At 42.5% G+C, this 19057-nt stretch overlaps 1 protein-coding gene across 3 annotated transcripts in view; it reads left to right on the top strand.

The window, feature by feature from the left end:
* The window catches only part of LOC5506851 (protein broad-minded), a 41154-nt gene extending 22425 nt beyond the window's left edge, over nt 1-18729 (top strand). For 2 of the 3 annotated variants that reach the window (XM_032375312.2, XM_001627499.3), the window contains exons 15-37: nt 1-75; nt 1170-1226; nt 1819-1958; nt 3071-3266; nt 3495-3577; nt 4372-4510; nt 5013-5100; nt 5696-5814; nt 7110-7256; nt 7979-8067; nt 8857-8967; nt 9115-9241; nt 10668-10770; nt 12535-12586; nt 12711-12787; nt 13180-13263; nt 14018-14209; nt 14566-14720; nt 14879-14962; nt 15838-15894; nt 16021-16122; nt 17877-17963; nt 18153-18729. The exon at nt 1-75 is cut by the window's left edge and continues 11 nt beyond it. In XM_032375312.2, coding sequence (XP_032231203.2) covers nt 1-75; nt 1170-1226; nt 1819-1958; nt 3071-3266; nt 3495-3577; nt 4372-4510; nt 5013-5100; nt 5696-5814; nt 7110-7256; nt 7979-8067; nt 8857-8967; nt 9115-9241; nt 10668-10770; nt 12535-12586; nt 12711-12787; nt 13180-13263; nt 14018-14209; nt 14566-14720; nt 14879-14962; nt 15838-15894; nt 16021-16122; nt 17877-17963; nt 18153-18266 — 2478 coding nt within the window. In that variant the 3' untranslated portion in view covers nt 18267-18729. The remainder of the gene's footprint in view (nt 76-1169; nt 1227-1818; nt 1959-3070; nt 3267-3494; nt 3578-4371; nt 4511-5012; nt 5101-5695; nt 5815-7109; nt 7257-7978; nt 8068-8856; nt 8968-9114; nt 9242-10667; nt 10771-12534; nt 12587-12710; nt 12788-13179; nt 13264-14017; nt 14210-14565; nt 14721-14878; nt 14963-15837; nt 15895-16020; nt 16123-17876; nt 17964-18152) is intronic. The other variant, XM_032375313.2, reaches the window with a different exon arrangement.
* Nucleotides 18730-19057: the final 328 nt, after the last annotated feature.

Here is a 19057-nt window from a genome sequence, read left to right as displayed (position 1 = left end):
CCGGGTGAACTGGTTTGTGAGGTTCTACAAGAAATTGCTGCCAACAGCGCCGCTAGCAGAGAATGTCTTTGCAAGGTAACAACTGTTATCCGCTAGTAGGGACTGTCTTTGCAAGGTAATAACTATTATCCGCTAGCAGGGACTGTCTTTGCAACGTGACAACTGTTATCCGCTAGTAGGGACTGTCTTTGCAAGGTAACAACTGTTATCCGCTAGTAGGGACTGTCTTTGCAAGGTAACAACTATTATCCGCTAGCAGGGACTGTCTTTGCAAGGTAACAACTGTTATCCGCTAGCAGGGAATGTCTTTGCAAGGTAACAACTGTTATCCGCTAGTAGGGACTGTCTTTGCAAGGTAACAACTGTTATCCGCTAGCAGGGACTGTCTTTGCAAGGTAACAACTGTTATCCGCTAGTAGGGACTGTCTTTGCAAGGTAACAACTGTTATCCGCTAGTAGGGAATGTCTTTGCAAGGTAACAACTGTTATCCGCTAGTAGGGAATGTCTTTGCAAGGTAACAACTGTTATCCGCTAGCAGGGAATGTCTTTGCAAGGTAACAACTGTTATCCGATAGTAGGGACTGTCTTTGCAAGGTAACAACTGTTATCCGCTAGTAGGGACTGTCTTTGCAAGGTAACAACTGTTATCCGCTAGTAGGGACTGTCTTTGCAAGGTAACAACTGTTATCCGCTAGCAGGGACTGTCTTTGCAAGGTAACAACTGTTATCCGCTAGTAGGGACTGTCTTTGGAAGGTAACAACTATTATCCGCTAGTAGGGACTGTCTTTGCAAGGTAACAACTGTTATCCGCTAGCAGGGACTGTCTTTGCAAGGTAACAACTGTTATCCGCTAGTAGGGACTGTCTTTGCAAGGTAACAACTGTTATCCGCTAGTAGGGACTGTCTTTGCAAGGTAACAACTATTATCCGCTAGTAGGGACTGTCTTTGCAAGGTAACAACTGTTATCCGCTAGCAGGGACTGTCTTTGCAAGGTAACAACTGTTATCCGCTAGTAGGGACTGTCTTTGCAAGGTAACAAGGGACCAGAAAATAGGTGTAGGGGAGGAGAGGGGTCAAGAATGATGGGTCACACAAAAAGCTATGTATCTCCAAGCATGTACCTTGAAGTCTGATCGCCTCCTATCGTTGTGTTATCGCCTCCACAGGACGCCATCACAACCAGCCTCTTGGCTCCTGTCCAGAACATTCTAGATGGATTTTACGTGAGTATAATTTTACTCTCCTCTTGCTCTTAAAAAAGCTTTGCGATTGGGCCGCTATCGCCGCCACGTTCTTTTTAACTGGAGAGCCTCGTTTGCAAGCGCTCATGGCGAACCTGGGCTTTTTCATCTAAAATTTGAACATATTCGACTGAAAATAGTTGCGAACCATGGCGAACCTGGGCTTTTTTTCCATCTAAAATTTGAACATATTCGACCGAAAATAGTGGCGAACCATGGCGAACCTGGGCTATTTTTTTCATCTAAAATTTGAACATATTCAACCGAAAATAGTGGCGAACCATGGCGAACCTGGGCTTTTTTTTTTTCATCTAAAATTTGAACATATTCGACCGAAAATAGTGGCGAACCATGGCGATCCTGGGCTTTTTTTTTTCTAAAATTTGAACATATTCGACCGAAAATACTGGCGAACCTAAGGTCAACATGGGCTATTTAGTTGATTATAAAATTTTAACATATTCAATCGAAAATAGTGGCGAACCAAGGTTAACATGGGCTATTTGGTTGATTTTAAAATTTAAACATATTCGATCGAAAATAGTAATCTAAAGGTGCTTAATAATGTGCTTAGGATTTAGACGGGGGCGAGGAGTCGGACACTGAAGGGCTCTTGCTGCTCGTATCGGACGTGTTGGCCACCCTGGCTGCGTCCGAAGGCGGCCGACTTCAGCTGATGTACGGGGAGTCCCAAGATCGGTGGCAGCGGAGTAGGTAAGATTCCAAATGGCGAATTATTCCAGCATTTAATAGTCGATAGCGAATTGTGCACGCACCTTTCCTTTCATATACTCTTAAAACGATAAATCTCGAAGCGCAGTCATAGGTATCAAATGGAAAAACCATAGGATTTGAAGATTTCTTAATAAGAAATGACCCAATTTTTGGCTTTCATATCAGCCAATCTTGTTTTAAATTTTCTTTTTTCCATCTCGCTTTGTCATTTACACTTCAACCAATTTCCACGTAAACTTGCAGGAGGTCGTGTTTACTGCGATTATGCTTGTATCTTGGAAATGGAGCCTAGTCCCTAAGGTTTTAGAATACCACAGGTCTCCCGCGCGCTTGCCCAAGTCTCTTTTAGACCATTTTAGCATAAAGGACAGCCATCGATTGATATGACAAGGGGGGGGGGGGGGTTGCACGCAACCTGCACCCCCCTGTGTACGCGCCTGCGTAGCAAGCATTCCGGTTTGTTTGAGTTCAAAGTTCCTGCACCCCCCGTGTACGCGCCTGCGTAGCAAGCATTCCGGTTTGTTTGAGTTCAAAGTTCCTGCACCCCCCCCCCCCCCCCCGTGTACGCGCCTGCGTAGCAAGCATTCCGGTTTGTTTGATTTAAAATTTCCTGCACCCCCCCCCCCCCCCCAGTGTACGCGCCTGCGTAGCAAGCATTCCGGTTTGTTTGAGTTCAAAGTTCCTGCACCCCCCCACCCCCCCCCCCGTGTACGCGCCTGCGTAGCAAGCATTCCTGTTTGTTTGAGTTCAAAGAACGCTTGCTACGCAGGCTATTTAATAAAGTTACAGACTGTTCTACGCCGTTTACAACGATGAGTGTGAGTATGTGAGCTTTATCATGGCACTACGGGTCAGCGTCCCCAGCCGTTCTTTCACGTCCCCCAATACAGGTTAATGCGATCATTATCACTAAGCATGGCACTACGGGTCAGCGTCCCCAGCCGTTCTTTCACGTCCCCCAATACAGGTTAATGCGATCAGAGGCGGGACTAAGCCTGTAACCCTTCCCTTGAGAAGCCCTTTTTTCTGAATTATCGCGACTTGCTTGTATTTGTAACAAGGCGAGTTCACATTATGATTTTGCATCATAGTTTCTCTCCTGCGCACATCATCGCGGGTTTCGCCAAAAAGGCACTCGCCAATCGACTCCCCGGTGGCTTCCTACCTGGGACTGACGTCATCAGCGGGTTTCTATTCGTCTGCCGACAGCTATGGACTACTTGTGAGGGACTTATCGTGCTCAACCACTATTCCCTGCACGAGTATGTGGCCGACGCCTTGAGCAAGGTGAGGCTAAGAAGTAACGCAAGATCACTTGTAACGCAAGGTTGTGGTAATGCAAGGAAATGGTAACGTAAGCTAGTGGTAACGCAAGCCAGTGATAACGCAAGCAACAGTACAAGTATGTGGCCGACGCCTGGGGCAATGTGAGGCTAAGAGGTAACGCAAGATTGTGGTAATGCAAGGAAATGGTAACGCAAGCTAGTGTTATATATTTAACCTTGTGTTTTTCAGGCGATCAAGGATTCCCCCTCAATGTCGGCTACAGAGAACTCTGCGGATGACTCCCCCACTGACACAGTACAAGAAGCTGACAAGTACGTCAGATGAACATGTCTCTGATTGTATTGAATTTGCTTGTCTCTGATTGGACAGTACCATGGAAGAGCTAACCCACTTTTGAACATGCTTGTCTCTGATTGGACAGTACCATGGAAGAGCTAACCCACTTTTGAACATGCTTGTCTCTGATTGGACAGTACCATGGAAGAGCTAACCCACTTTTGAACATGCTTGTCTCTGATTGTAGCCTAGCATGCGAGAGCTCATCCTGTATTGAGAGTACTTTCTCTGATTTTATTAAGTGTACGTGTCTCTGATTTTATTGAGTGTGCTTGTCTTTGATTGTGTCGAATGTGCTTGTATCTGATTGTATCCTAGAATGGGAGAGCTCATCCTGTATTGAGAGTACTTGTCTCTGATTTTATTAAGTGTACGTGTCTCTCATTTTATTGAGTGTACTTGTCTCTGATTGTGTTGAATGTGCTTGCATCTGATTGTAGCCTAGCATGGGAGAGCTCATCCTGTATTGGGTGTCCTTGTCTCTGATTAGACATTAGCATGGAAGTGCCCAGTAATAAAATGTGCTTGTCTCTGATTGTAGTCTAGCATGCGAGAGCTCATCCTGTATTGAGAGTACTTGTCTCTGATTTTATTAAGTGTACGTGTCTCTCATTTTATTGAGTGTGCTTGTCTTTGATTGTGTTGAATGTGCTTGTATCTGATTGTATCCTAGAATGGGAGAGCTCATCCTGTATTGGGTGTCCTTGTCTCTGATTAGACATTAGCATGGAAGTGCCCAGTAATAAAATGTGCTTGTCTCTGATTGTAGTCTAGCCTGGGAGAGCTCGCTCATCGATAACCTCCTGAATTTCGCCGGAACGCCCAAGGGCCTGCTTATGCTCCAACAAACGGGCACGATGAATGAGTGTGTGGGTTACATGTACGAAAGATACACCAAAAAGCTGCAGGTAAAATAAGGACACCGAGAACAAGAGCACGTAATAAAGTGTTGCCCTTTACATCTTTTACCCGCTTTCTTTTCCGCCGCTTTTCTGATAACTTCGTCTTTTGCGCACTGAATTATCCCATCCATCTTCTTGCCCGACATTAGCGTGACTCCCGCTACACTGACCACATAAGTTTAAAAAACTTATAGCCTTAGCCAATGAGCATACTAGATTCGCAGATTTGATTGATACTCCATGTATAGGAGGATTCCGTCGTCTTCTGATGCGACTTAAAGATTTTTTTTTGCTACGCTGGTTCGCTTGTAAAGTTCTTGTCAAACAGATGGCACATTTCTTGCATTCGTATTTGCTTACTTCACAAAGGTGGTCACGGTAGAACGCGTCACCGCGTCAGACTTTAAGTGCGATTTGTACACTTCCTCGGCCTAATGTCTCAATAACTGATTATTCGCGCTACAATATACGCGCTCTGTTCAAGTTTTCATTTTTTTTACCTCTTCAGGTTAGCAAATGGGAGAAGTTTGGTTACGGCGTGATGGTGTCACAGATCGCCGCCACAGCCCCGGGGATGGTCGCACTGGAGAAAAGAGGTATCCAAACTTTTAAAAAATTCTCTAAAACGATACTCCTTCACGCGAGAAAAGCGATAGTTTTTTTTTTCAGAGTTGAATTCCAGTGGATCCTCTATATAAGGGATACCCTCTGTCAATAACGAATATGACTTTAGGCACCTCCTCTTTGGGAAAATAAAGGAGGCCGTATTGTCAGGGGCGTAGCCCAGGCCCCCCCCCCCTTCTAGCAGCCAAAAATACAGCAAATGTAATACAGGAAAAATGCCTTGAAGTGGCCTTTTGGGCCCCCTCCTGTTAAAAATCCTGGCTACGCCGCTGATTGTATTAGTCAGTCAGGTCAGTCTTAAAGAAACCTTTTTGATGGGTCATGTAGAATCTCTTTTTAGCGGATTCTCCACCGAAAAAAAGTATGTTAAATAAGAGAGGTGTGGGAGCGCAAAAAGAGGAACCGGGGACTGAAACGTTTAGAGAAAGTTTAGAAGGTATATACAGTGAATAACTGTTGAACTCGGATAGCTGTCGAGCTGTTTTCCAACCTCTTGAGGGCCTGAATTAATAGGGTTCCACCTTATTTGTTGGTCTCGCGTGACGCTGTATATGTATACTTCCCTAGGTTACTTAAGGCGGTTATTACAAGATGTTTGGATCGTATTAGAAGGGTCACACAACAGGCGAATGGTCCACCCGAGAATCAAACACGTGGACACTATCGACAGCAAGACGTACCATAAGGTGAGTGTCACATAACAGCACATGTCACGCTGTCACACAACAGCATGTGTCACGGTGCCACACAAATTAAATATGGCTCAGATGAGAATCAAACACGTTGACACTACCGACAGCAAGACGTACCATAAGGTGAGTGTCACATAACAGCACATGTCACGCTGTCACACAAAAGCATGTGTCACGGTGCCACACAAATTGAATATGGCTCAGATGAGAATCAAACACGTGGACACTATCGACGAGCAAGACGTTCCATAAACTCCGTTGCTACGAAAGGGAAAAGCGCTTCATCCGGTTAAATAGACTAAAATCGCCGCGCGTCTTCCAACTTGATTCCGTGTCCCAGTGGTTAGCACCTTTGACTTTTAAGCAAACGTTCCGGGTTCAATCCCCGGTCGAGTCCTTTTTTTATTTTTATTTTCTTCGAAACTCCAGTTCTGATTTTCTATTTTCTTATTATCCAAGCGATTAAAATAAACTTTCGACATTTTGTAGAAGAAAATGCAATTTTTAAATGTTTTTCGAGAATAAAAATAGATGGCGAAAAACAAGATGGCGGCCATTTCTGCGCGACAAAAACACTTAATTTCAAACATTTTACAACAATTGTGATTTTTTTCATTCAAACCATTGATATTACCATTCCTAACAACTTAGCGCATTGGATTTTTGATTTTTGAAGAAATGAAAAAGTTATTACCAAATATTTGGTTTTCGAAAAACATAAAAAATTCGCCATTTTTTCGCGGTATCAAAATTTTGCATATCCGATGCGTGAAGTTTTAGAAAATGATGTTAAAATATTTCTGGATAAAAATATATGTTAGATTTGAACAGTAGCTTCTCCGACACGTTTTTCTGTTCTGGGTCACGTGACCATGGGAGGGGTCAGATGACGTCATCACTTGTTTCATTTTTGTCTAAAACACTTATGTTGAAAGTTCCAAGAGATTTGACAACAGCACGTGTCACGCTGTCACACAAACTCATGTGTCACGTCTGTCACACAACAGGCATAAGGTGAGTTATGTCACACAACGGTGCTACAAACAAGCAAATGGTCCAGCCAAGGATCAAACCAATTGAACACTATCGAGAGTAAGACGTACCATAAGGTAAGTGTCACACAACGAAACTTGTGACGATGTCACACAATAGCATGTTTCACGGTGTCACACAATAGCATGTTTCCCGGTGTCACACAAAAGCCGAATGGTTAAGCCGAGAATCGAATAAAATTTTCACTTCCTCTACTCCTAGGCAACATCGTTTTCTTTTCTTTCTGTGTCCTGTAGGCGTTGAATAACCTGCTTAGCGTGCTATCGTCTTTCCCCGCCGTATATGAAGTCCTGGCAGATGCTGCGAGACCAGTCACATCCAGCTCTGAGGTGGAAGAGATCACCGCGTCTGAACCCGTATACTCCCCACCCACATCATTAGCGGTTAGTAGATACGAGGGTATCGGGAGCTCAATCACATCCCTTACCTACCCGAGGAGCACATCGGAATATAAACACTTATCTTCATCGGCTAATTTTGGGAATCCATAGCGATAGTTTTAATTGTTTTCTTGTTTCTTCTTCCAAGTGATGACACGCATATCTCAGCTGTTCATGATTGACTCTCGTATTACTTGTTATGAGTTTCCTGGTTGGGTTGGTCATGTTATTGATTGCTGTTCTCTTTCTAGGTGTTGATAACTCGGCTGTTCATGATTGACTCTCGTATTACTTGTTATGAGTTTCCTGGTTGGGTTGGTCATGTTATTGATTGCTGTTCTCTTTCTAGGTGTTGATAACTCGGCTGTTCATGATTGACTCTCGTATTACTTGTTATGAGTTTCCTGGTTGGGTTGGTCAAGTTATTGATTGCTGTTCTCTTTCTAGGTGTTGATAACTCGGCTGTTCATGATTCACTCTCGTATTACTTGTTATGAGTTTCCTGGTTGGGTTGGTCATGTTATTGATTGCTGTTCTCTTTCTAGGTGTTGATAACTCGGCTGTTCATGATTCACTCTCGTATTACTTGTTATGAGTTCCCTGGTTGGGTTGGTGATTTTTTTGATTGCGTTTTTCTTTTTAGGATTTTATAATTCGGCTGTTCTTGCTTGTCTATGAGTTGCTTGATTGGTTGGTCATGATTATGACTGCGTTTGTTTTTCTAGGAGTTCATAAGTCGACTGGTCATGATGGACTCTGAAGTAAAAATAAAGTCGCTCTTCAAATACGAGGAGTCGCACCACTTTGGTCTAAGGTACTGATATCATTGCCAACATAATATATTCTTACATGAATACCGTAGTAGAAACCCTATTGATGTATACCCTTAATCAAGTGTCGGGGTACCATTGTTGTGCGTTATTTCGTAGACCACTTACATAGTTCTTAGTGTCTAGCTGCAATCAGCGAATAAAATGTTTATAATTTTTTTTTTTGGAAAACGCTTCCCGTGTGTTCACGCCATATTTCTAGCATAACACCTTTGTACCCCACCCCCCTTGCCTAGGACCCCCCTCCCCCTCCCAATGTTGTAGTCTGACACCTGCAACCTTGGTCCTGTCAACATTAAATAGGGGGGGGGGAGATTATTGTGTTTTCATTTAAAAAATGGCATATTAAATACATAACTGATTTAGAAATCATTTTATTAACCATTAATGTCGCCGTTTGTAGAACCACCATTTTTTTTTCGAAAACAAAGAACCCTTAGTTCAAATGCAACGCAGGCTAGCCACAGGAGAATGTTTTGCTGTTTTTCCGTGTTGCAAAATGCTGCATGGTGCACTCACAAGCACTCTTATTGTTGGCTGGACGATAATGGCGCTTAGCACGCCTCAGCCAGCATTACTGGTGCCAATACCCTCGGATAACCAAAAGACAAAGAAAATGTCTACACATCACCTCCCACCAACATCGTTGCGAAAAGCGCCATAATTTCTGGGCCAGTAGAATTTTGGTTGTTTTGTCCAGCGGTGCCGGCGCTGTGTGCAGTACCCTTGTTCCCTTGCCTTAACAATGCCCTAAACATTGTCCTTGTGTTAAGGGTCCTGAGTGTGCTGTGCTCTTGCCTGGACACTTTTCTCTTCCTGGAATCCACGTATCGATTCACGGAGCTTTTGTTAGATGCCCAACTCGACAACCGCCTGAACAATGGGTAAGACCCTCATTCATTTGTTTGTTAAGTCTAAGAAAAGTTTTATCAATCCGAAATCTATCCTGGGTACACGCGCCTGACTGTGGCCGCTTAGCAGAGGCACTTTTGTGTATAATGTCTTTGTAACGATTTCTTATTTCACCACAGACCGGATTACATCATAGATATGTGCTCGTGTGAACGCAATCACATCCTTGTCAAGACATACTGGGTCGGAGTCCCGTCTGAACGAATCATTCCAGACAGGAAACTTACAGAGGTAAAGAACAATGAGGTATTTTTATTTCTCTTTTTAGCAGGATGGTTTGGAGGGTGCTATACTTTTTTCTACGTACCTTCTGGTACCTAAGTGAGGGCAATATCAATTAAAAGTCCAGTGTCAGAAAGCTTTCCACTTAAGTACTGTATTTGAGTACCTTTATTATTGGCTTACCTCTATTGGGCGTCCAATCTATCTAGTGTCAGAAAGCTTTCCACTTAAGTACTGTATTTGGGTACCTTTATTATCAGCTTACCTCTATTGGGCGTCCAATCTATCTAGTGTCAGAAAGCTTTCCACTTAAGTACTGTATTTGGGTACCTTTATTATCGGCTTACCTCTATTGGGCGTCCAATGTATCTAGTGCCAGAAGGCTTTCCACTTAAGTACTGTATTTGGGTACCTTTATTATCGGCTTACCTCTATTGGGCGTCCAATGTATCCAGTGTCAGAAAGCTTTCCACTTAAGTACTGTATTTGGGTACCTTTATTATCGGCTTACCTCTATTGGGCGTCCAATGTATCTAGTGCCAGAAAGCTTTCCACTTAAGTACTGTATTTGGGTACCTTTATTATCGGCTTACCTCTATTGGGCGTCCAATGTATCTAGTGCCAGAAAGCTTTCCACTTAAGTACTGTATTTGAGTACCTTTATTATCGGCTTACCTCTATTGGGCGTCCAATGTATCTAGTGTCAGAAAGCTTTCCACTTAAGTACTGTATTTGGGTACCTTTATTATCGGCTTACCTCTATTGGGCGTCCAATGTATCTAGTGCCAGAAGGCTTTCCACTTAAGTACTGTATTTGGCTACCTTTATTATCGGCTTACCTCTATTGGGCGTCCAATGTATCTAGTGTCAGAAAGCTTTCCACTTAAGTACTGTATTTGGGTACCTTTATTATCGGCTTACCTCTATTGGGCGTCCAATTTATCTAGTGTCAGAAAGCTTTCCACTTAAGTACTGTATTTGAGTACCTTTATTATCGGCTTACCTCTATTGGACGTCCAATGTATCTAGTGCCAGAAAGGTTTCTACTTAAGTACTGTATTTGGGGATATGTCTTTATCATGACCCTCATTCGAGGCCTGAGAAAGGAGCCAGGCATGATATAGAGTGACTACTAAGAGGATGACATGCAGCCCATAACGAACTCTTAAGTACATTTTTCAATATTTTTATGCGCTTGATGTGGGATGAAAATAACGCAATATTGCAAACCCTAAAATTAAAGAAGGCAAATCACGCCGCCATTTTATTCTCCCGCTCAATCCTGAGTCACATAAAGAATTCCATGGGCTAATTCAATCGTGGGTGGTTATCTTGAAGTTTTCTTGCAAATAAGCTCATGGATTTTCAATTGTAAACAATAAAAAAGGAGTGGTTTATCGACATTCTTTAATATCATAGTTGGATCAATCTGCACATCTCTTGTTTCTAGGATCCCGATAACCCGTATCCTTGGCCTCTGTTTTCATCTTTCCCACCTCCCAAGGAATACCTGCTCAAGGATGTCCCATCCATTGACACCGCACCACAGAAAGGTATGGATTTTGCCTCACTAGGAATCGTAGATTCAGTTGCCAGTGAACTGAGACATGTGCTTACGTAAATGATCAAGTTAAAGTTCTTAAAACCCTTTACTTATATCAATCTAGCCAAAACAAAGCATAGATAAACTTTCAAATTCTGAAAAGGGGATTGAATTTGATTGAAATTTGAATTTTCTACAGATCTTTGAAAATTTTCCTGGCCGCTCGAAAGGAGATTGATTCGAGTGAATAATTCCAAGTTTTGGCGGGAAAATCTGAAACAACGTATTTTCCTTAAATCCGTTAAAAATCAGAGACGGTAATACCACAAAATATTGGCGAATTGTTTTCTTTTGCAATGCTACTCACAATGAGGCGAAGAATAATTTAAAGTCGAGAATTGTATGCGAAAAAAGAAAATATCGTTTTGTTGTAGGTTTCAAAAACAGCGCGCGCTCGTGAGAATGTCGCCATTCTTGATTGCGAATGCAGCGCGCGCACAATGGAAAAACGATTCAATTAGACTAAAAAATATCCGCTAAATTTTGCAGATTTGTTTCCTGAAGTTAAATAATCATTTGACTACCGGGATGAAATATTAAGATGACTGTAAAAGATGTAACCACACAACGTTTCTCAGCAATAACTAAGAAGAAATGAAGACGGGAACCCGTTTAGCGCGCGCATATGTTTTCTCATGTAATTTGGTTGACATCTCGATCTACGTCACAAATGATTGGACCCGGGCCTTTCAGTTCACGGCCTTTTTTACGAAGGTTGACCAAAATACCTCAATATTACAGCTTTGAGTTATTCGCGCGAACGCGTGTTTTATAGGGTCCATACGAACCACATACCATTCGGAAGATGAAAATATAAAGAATTGACAAAGTCTATCAACTCTGAAAGGTTATATGGACTTTAACGCCCGGGGAGTTATTAAATTTTTATGATCCGAAGGGGGGCGTTCAGAGGGGAGGCGTTTAGAGAGTTCTTTACAAACTTTAAAAATATAACAAACCCAAGTGCAGTGGGTTCTAATCTCAGTTAGGATCATGTTAAATTAAAGCCTGCTACGCAAGCATTTCTTGGGTGAGAGCAAACCTCACCCAGTAGAAGCAAAACTCAGATAAATTTAATTTGATTTGTATTAACGATACTCCTATGACGTTTGTTTTCAAAGCCGCATTGTTACCAGTTTACGTAATAATCTCCGATGATTTTTAACGGAAACCGCGGAAAATATTTCAAAAATTCAAAAGCAGTGTGTCTTTTGGAAGTTTCTTCGAGGGTTTGACGGATAATTTAGAGCGGATGGCCTGTTTCATAGCGCGGATTCTAATAGATTTTTTTGTCTTTTGACGGTTGAGGTTTCCGACGGACCTCCGGAAGTAAACTGGTGACAATGCGGCTTTAAGCTGGAAGGGATGGTAAAGAGGCGTTTGTTAGAGAGGAGCGTTCATTACAAACTTGTAAGCTTAGGGGGGCTTTCAATAGATAGGAGGCGTTCTTTAGATGGGGGCGTTTGTTAGAGAGGGGCGTTTATTACAAACTTGTAAGCTTAGGGGGCTTTCATTAGATAGGAGGCGTTATTTAGATGGGGGGCTTTTATTAAATCATTTACGGTAGCTTGTGACCTTCAAACATGAAATTAAATGAAGCTCTTCTAAAAAGTTTCAGTTTTAAACGTCCCCTACATGGGTTTCCACTCTTTTTTGGTTGTTTTGTTAAAGGCGGTTTAACAGCTGACTTTCTTGCAACTCTTTTTATTTCTAGACGATCAAGTGACGCATTTTCTGGAGGGTGCGAAGCCATTGCCGGCAGAGAGGTAGAAAGGCTCATATCAGCGAAATTAGCTAATTATTATTTTGACTTATGATTCCCAATGCACGATGATCGCAAATAATAGAAAAATATAAAAAATAAAAGTAAAATTATCGCTATTATTTTAGTATCGTATGGCTGGAGAAGTTCCGTGGAGTGTTCTGTGAGTCACTCAGGAGTGGAAAGTTTAACTGCAATTTGAAAGGTCAGTTTTTCTTGCTTTTGATGTCCCTTTTGCCTTCTTTTCCACCTTTCCTTTAGTCAATCGTATTGACACTATTGCAAGGGCATTAGGATGCTGAGTTCTCATCATTTTGTGCCAAATAACCCCCCGAGATCCTTAAATTTGTTGATTCTGACTGGAAGCGTCTTCCTATTTGCGCCTTCTCTATGTTTATTTAGAAAATTCGGTCACCACGTGGTTTTTACGAATTCCGAGCTGCAAGTACTGGCTGCACTTTGCAGCCCAAACTGTAGTCAACGCGTTTTTTGAAGCTTGAGGATTTTAAGATTTCAAGATGACAAACTCTGCTTCTTCTGCTTTTCTGAGCACTATTGTTCAAAATTTTTTTGCTTTTAATCCATTTTTTTCTATAGTGGTGAAGCTCCTACTTGAATCTGTTTGCCAAGCGTTAACAAATGTGCCCGAGGAAGCTATCTTTCCACTTATCGAATATTCAGGTAAAACCACCATGTAGCTTAAAGCCCCATTGTCACCAGTTTACCTACGGAGGTCCGACGGAAACCTCAACCGTTAAAAGACAAAAGAATCTATTCGAATCTGAGATATTTAACCGGCCATCCGCTCTAAATTATCAATCACATCCTCGAAGAAACTTCCAATAAACACACTGCTTTCTTTATTTTGAAATATTTTTCGTGTTTTCCGTTAAAAATCATCGGAGATTCTTACGTAATCGACCGGAAGTAAACTGGTAACAATGCGGCTTCAAAATCTTTCGCGATAAAAACACTATTTACCGACTTAAAGCAGACTAGCTGCTTACCGCAGCTAGAAACCCACACAGGACATTTATAGACATCAACACGAGCAGCATTAACAGCGGCAATAAGCAACAACTACAACTACAATAACAACGGCGACAACTAAAGCGACGCCGAGAACAACAGTAAAATCAGCAAAAACAACATCCACATTTATGTTAAAGATCCACGTACTTAATTGACAACAGCCAAAAAGCAACAGTAGCAGCAGAAACAACTACAACAAAATAATTCATCCCCTGTGCTTTTCAGTTTTTTAATATAATATTTATTTTTTCAATCGCCCCCCCTCCCCCCCCCCCCAACACACACATTTCAACATGCACCGCCGTCAGCCATTACAGAACACTTTTTAGGCAAATTTTTCCACTTGATTTTGTTCGGCAAATATTGGTTCCCATGGAATCGCTAAACCTTTGGTGATTGACAGTTGGTGAAATGAGCCTGAAGAACACAGAGCTGTCAGCGGTCGAGTCCCTGGGTGTCAGGCTCGCGGTGCGTTATGGCGTCACTCTTGGGCTGCTACAGTCTAGTACTGAGGGCACTGAAGACTTGGTTTTCCTGCTCAAGTACGCCAAGTTCTACATGCGAAGTCAACAGAAGGTCCCCGACTCAACGCTACGTATCCTCTCTCTTTCACATTCTGTATCGATTTTTGCAAAACGAGCTGGATTGGGCTCAAAAGTTTTGCAAAACGAGCTGGGAATGGGTTCGAGAACTATGCAATCGGAGCATGGACTGGAATCGAAAGCTTTTCAAACGAGTGGGGATTTAACTTTTGCTTTGTTTACTCTGTTCACCCAAATAATCCCACGCAATCCCATTTTTTCAAGCGAATACGTGACGCGAAGCACTTCGCTTTGTGCGAAGAGCCAGAGAGCGAAAAACTCCATCTTCCAGCAAATTTGCAGGGTAAATTTTATGCCTAGAGATGTACCTTATTTGGCGTATTCCAATCTTCCTTAACACTATTGTTAGGCACTCTTAGCGTCGAGTACCCAGGCCACGACTGGTTCGTCTCGACCGTGTTCCTCATGTTTGCTGGGGATCTGGATCAAAGTCGAGACTTCCTTTTCAAGTTTTCCAGCCTGGTCTGTTCGGGTTACCTGTGGATGCGTCGACTGCACGCCTCCGTAAGCCGACCTACATTTTTTGGGCTACGTTATCCATATCAATAAAATTGGACTTCGACTAACATTCATTTTTTTTTTTTTGGGGGGGGGGGGAAATTAAAGGTGTATACTTGCATTCCTCATATATTTATTATTATTTTTTTTACTGTCCGATGTAGATTCATCTTCCACCATCGTTAACGGTCAGTGGTATTCCACCGCTGTACTCCTCGACTTGTCACAACATTGAGCTGATTTTGCAGGTAAGACATTTTTCAGTACAACGGATTCCCCTGCCTGCTTTATCTCATCGTGTGTTTCTGGGTGTGTCTGAATTTTTTTTATCTCATTGTATGTTTCTGGGTGTGTCTGACTTTTTTTATCTCATTGTATGTTTCTGGCTGTGACTGACTTTTTTTTATCTCATTGTATGTTTCTGGCTGTGACTTTTTTATCTCATTTTATGTTTCTGGCTGTGACTGACTTTTTTTTTATCTCATTGTATGTTTCTGGCTGTGTCTGACTCTTTTATCTCATTGTATGTTTCGGGCTGTGACTAACATTTTTATCTCATTGTATGTTTCTGGCTGTGTCTGACTTTTTTATCGCATTGTATGTTTCTGGCTGTGACTGACTTTTTTATCTCATTGTATGTTTCGGGCTGTGACTGACTTTTTTATCTCATTGTATGTTTCTGGCTGTGTCTGACTTTTTTATCTTATTGTATGTTTCTGGCTGTGACTGACTTTTTAATCTCATTGTATGTTACTGGCTGTGACTGACTTTTTTTATCTCATTGTATGTTTCTGGCTGTGTCTGACTTTTTATCTCATTGTATGTTTCTGGCTGTGACTGACTTTTTTATCTCATTGTATGTTTCTGGCTGTGCCTGACTTTTTTATCTCATTGTATGTTTCTGGCTGTCTCTGACTTTTTTTTCTCATTGTATGTTTCTGGGTGTGACTGACTTTGTTTTTCTCTTTGTATGTTTCTGGGTGTGACTGACTTTTTTATCTCATCGTATGTTTCTGGCTGTGACTTTTTTTCTCATTGTATGTTTCTGGGTGTGACTGACTTTTTTTATCTCATCGTATGTTTCTGGCTGACTTTTTTTCTCTTTGTATGTCTCTGTGTGCAGGCGGAATTGCCTCTTGTCTCGTCAGCGTTCAGGATGTCCGGCTACACGCCTTCACAGGTAAAGCCTCAGCCTGGCGCTGATTTATACCTTTGTATGTGTTTCATAAAGGACCGGAAGGAGTGAATCCTTCTTGGATTCATATAAATTTAGTACCATAACTGAGTTATGTCCATTTTCTCACAGATCTGCCAGCATTGGCTTCGTCAATGCTTCTGGAATTTTCTGCCCTGGGAGAACATTTGCCTGTATGTGTGTGTATGTTTGACGCTTGGGATCGACTACCAGGTAACGACTATTCTTCGATTGTGTGCGAATGTGAGCTGGCCTGTGAGTCAGCCTGCCCTTTCGTGTTCGTAGTCCGTAGTAGTAGTACGCGCGAAACCCTCGTGGAGTCAGGTTTCCCCTTAGGTCGGGTGTGAGGTTTCTGAGAAGCTATTTTGGCGCTTAATTTTGTGACTTTCCGCCAAAGGAGAAACGGCTGACAGTCTAGGCAGCAGCAGATCAATTGAGTACGTTAACGCCACCAGTTGGGTAGTACGTTAATGCCACCAGTTGGGTAATACGTTAATGCCACCAGTTGGGTAGTACGTTTATGCCACCAGTTGGGTAGTACGTTAATGCCACCAGTTGGGTAGTACGTTAATGCCACCAGTTGGGTAGTACGTTAATGCCACCAGTTGGGTAGTACGTTAACGTCACCAGTTGGGTAGTACGTTAATGCCACCAGTTGGGTAGTACGTTAATGCCACCAGTTGGGTAGTACGTTAATGCCACCAGTTGGGTAGTACGTTAATGCCACCAGTTGGGTAGTACGTTAATGCCACCAGTTGGGTAGTACGTTAATGCCACCAGTTGGGTAGTACGTTAATGCCACCAGTTGGGTAGTACGTTAATGCCACCAGTTGGGTAGTACGTTAATGCCACCAGTTGGGTAGTACGTTAACGCCACCAGTTGGGTAGTACGTTAATGCCACCAGTTGGGTAGTACGTTAATGCCACCAGTTGGGTAGTACGTTAATTCCACCAGTTGGGTAGTAAGTTAATGCCACCAGTTGGGTAGTACGTTAATGCCACCAGTTGGGTAGTACGTTAATGCCACCAGTTGGGTAGTACGTTAATGCCACCAGTTGGGTAGTACGTTAATGCCACCAGTTGGGTAGTACGTTAATGCCACCAGTTGGGTAGTACGTTAACGTCACCAGTTGGGTAGTACGTTAATGCCACCAGTTGGGTAGTACGTTAATGCCACCAGTTGGGTAGTACGTTAATGCCACCAGTTGGGTAGTACGTTAATGCCACCAGTTGGGTAGTACGTTAATGCCACCAGTTGGGTAGTACGTTAATGCCACCAGTTGGGTAGTACGTTAATGCCACCAGTTGGGTAGTACGTTAATGCCACCAGTTGGGTAGTACGTTAATTCCACCAGTTGGGTAGTAAGTTAATGCCACCAGTTGGGTAGTACGTTAACGCCACCAGTTGGGTAGTACGTTAATGCCACCAGTTGGGTAGTACGTTAATTCCACCAGTTGGGTAGTACGTTAATGCCACCAGTTGGGAATTATGTTAATGCCACCAGTTGGGTAGTATGTTAACGCCACCAGTTGGGTAGTACGTTAATGCCACCAGTTGGGAAGTACGTTAATGCCACCAGTTGGGTAGTACGTTAATGCCACCAGTTGGGTAGTACGTTAATGCCACCAGTTGGGTAGTATGTTAACGCCACCAGTTGGGTAGTACGTTAATGCCACCAGTTGGGTAGTACGTTAATGCCACCAGTTGGGTAGTACGTTAATGCCACCAGTTGGGTAGTACGTTAATGCCACCAGTTGGGAAGTACGTTAATGCCACCAGTTGGGTAGTATGTTAACGCCACCAGTTGGGTAGTACGTTAATGCCACCAGTTGGGTAGTACGTTAATGCCACCAGTTGGGTAGTACGTTAATGCCACCAGTTGGGTAGTACGTTAATGCCACCAGTTGGGTAGTACGTTAATGCCACCAGTTGGGTAGTATCAATCGATTATGTCCTTTACTTGCAGGTGTACTTTTGCATTGCGCTGTTCCAACATCTTCAACAGCGTATTCTTGAGGACACTCAACGGCAATGCCTTCTTGTCACACTCAAGGTAACAACTGGATGGTTATTGTGGTACTTAGAATAATTTAAACTACTTTAGGGCTCTCTAAAATAACACTTCAGACATTTGAGTGCCTCTTTAACTTTTGCCCCAAATTATCAGTTTGTCATACTTCTTGCAAAGTTTTTTTTCCTCGCATTTCGCTCCACTGACGTGAAATGTTTATCTTTTTTTCAGGAGGAGCCTATCCGTGACTTCTGTCTATCAGATCACCTCGACTTTATGATCGAGCTCGAACGACGCTATAGACTCACAATCTTGTCGGATCTGCAAAACATTACTAGGCCATGATCACTTAGTGGAAGAGAAGGAAGAGAAGTTATTATAGAATCGCCAGCTTGTCGGATCTGCAAAACATTACTAGACCACTAGGACACTGCTAGGATAGCCTTTCGGACACTGCTCGGATGACCCCTTGGACACTGCTCTGATATCACTCCGGATACTGCTCCCCCCTTTTTTTCTCGACGGATGGGACAACACTATAACTTTATGGTCATACATTCATAAAGTTTTCCCTTTTCGTTAATCAGAACAAAATTTAACCAGATATGGTAAGGTTATAGAGCATTAGGAGGGCAAGGAGGTAGCTATATGCCCAACTAGCTATATGGCCGCATAATACACAAGCATGGAAAAGCCTTGAGACGTGTTTAATGTCTTAATGTTATTACTATAGCATTGTTTGCATCTATTGTACAAAATGTATATTATATGAATTTTATAATTAAATTATTGCATGAACCACTTCAAACATGAAGATATATACAATTTTTTTGCGGGGGTTTGGGGGCGGGGGATATCCTCACAGCACTGAAATGAAAACAGATCAAAGAAATATCCGCTATCTGCAGAAACGCCTGCATGAATAGATTACCGTAATTACTCGAGTAAGCTCCTCCCCGAATAAGCGCCTAAATGTGTTGCAGTTAAAATAGACTTCGATGATGATGAACTGTAGGGTTAGAATGTAAGTGACTTTAATAGACAGTAACCCACTGAAACATTTAATTAAAAGCTTGTTTGCTATGGTTTTGGGAGGATGTTTGCCCATTGCAAGTTGTCAAAAAGCACTTTTTCAT

The sequence above is a fragment of the Nematostella vectensis genome, chromosome 13, assembly GCF_932526225.1.
Source record: "Nematostella vectensis chromosome 13, jaNemVect1.1, whole genome shotgun sequence".
Classification (NCBI taxonomy): Eukaryota; Metazoa; Cnidaria; class Anthozoa; order Actiniaria; family Edwardsiidae; genus Nematostella; species Nematostella vectensis.
The sequence above is the reverse complement of the archived record's forward strand: the minus strand, read 5'-3'. Positions and strand labels throughout refer to the sequence as shown.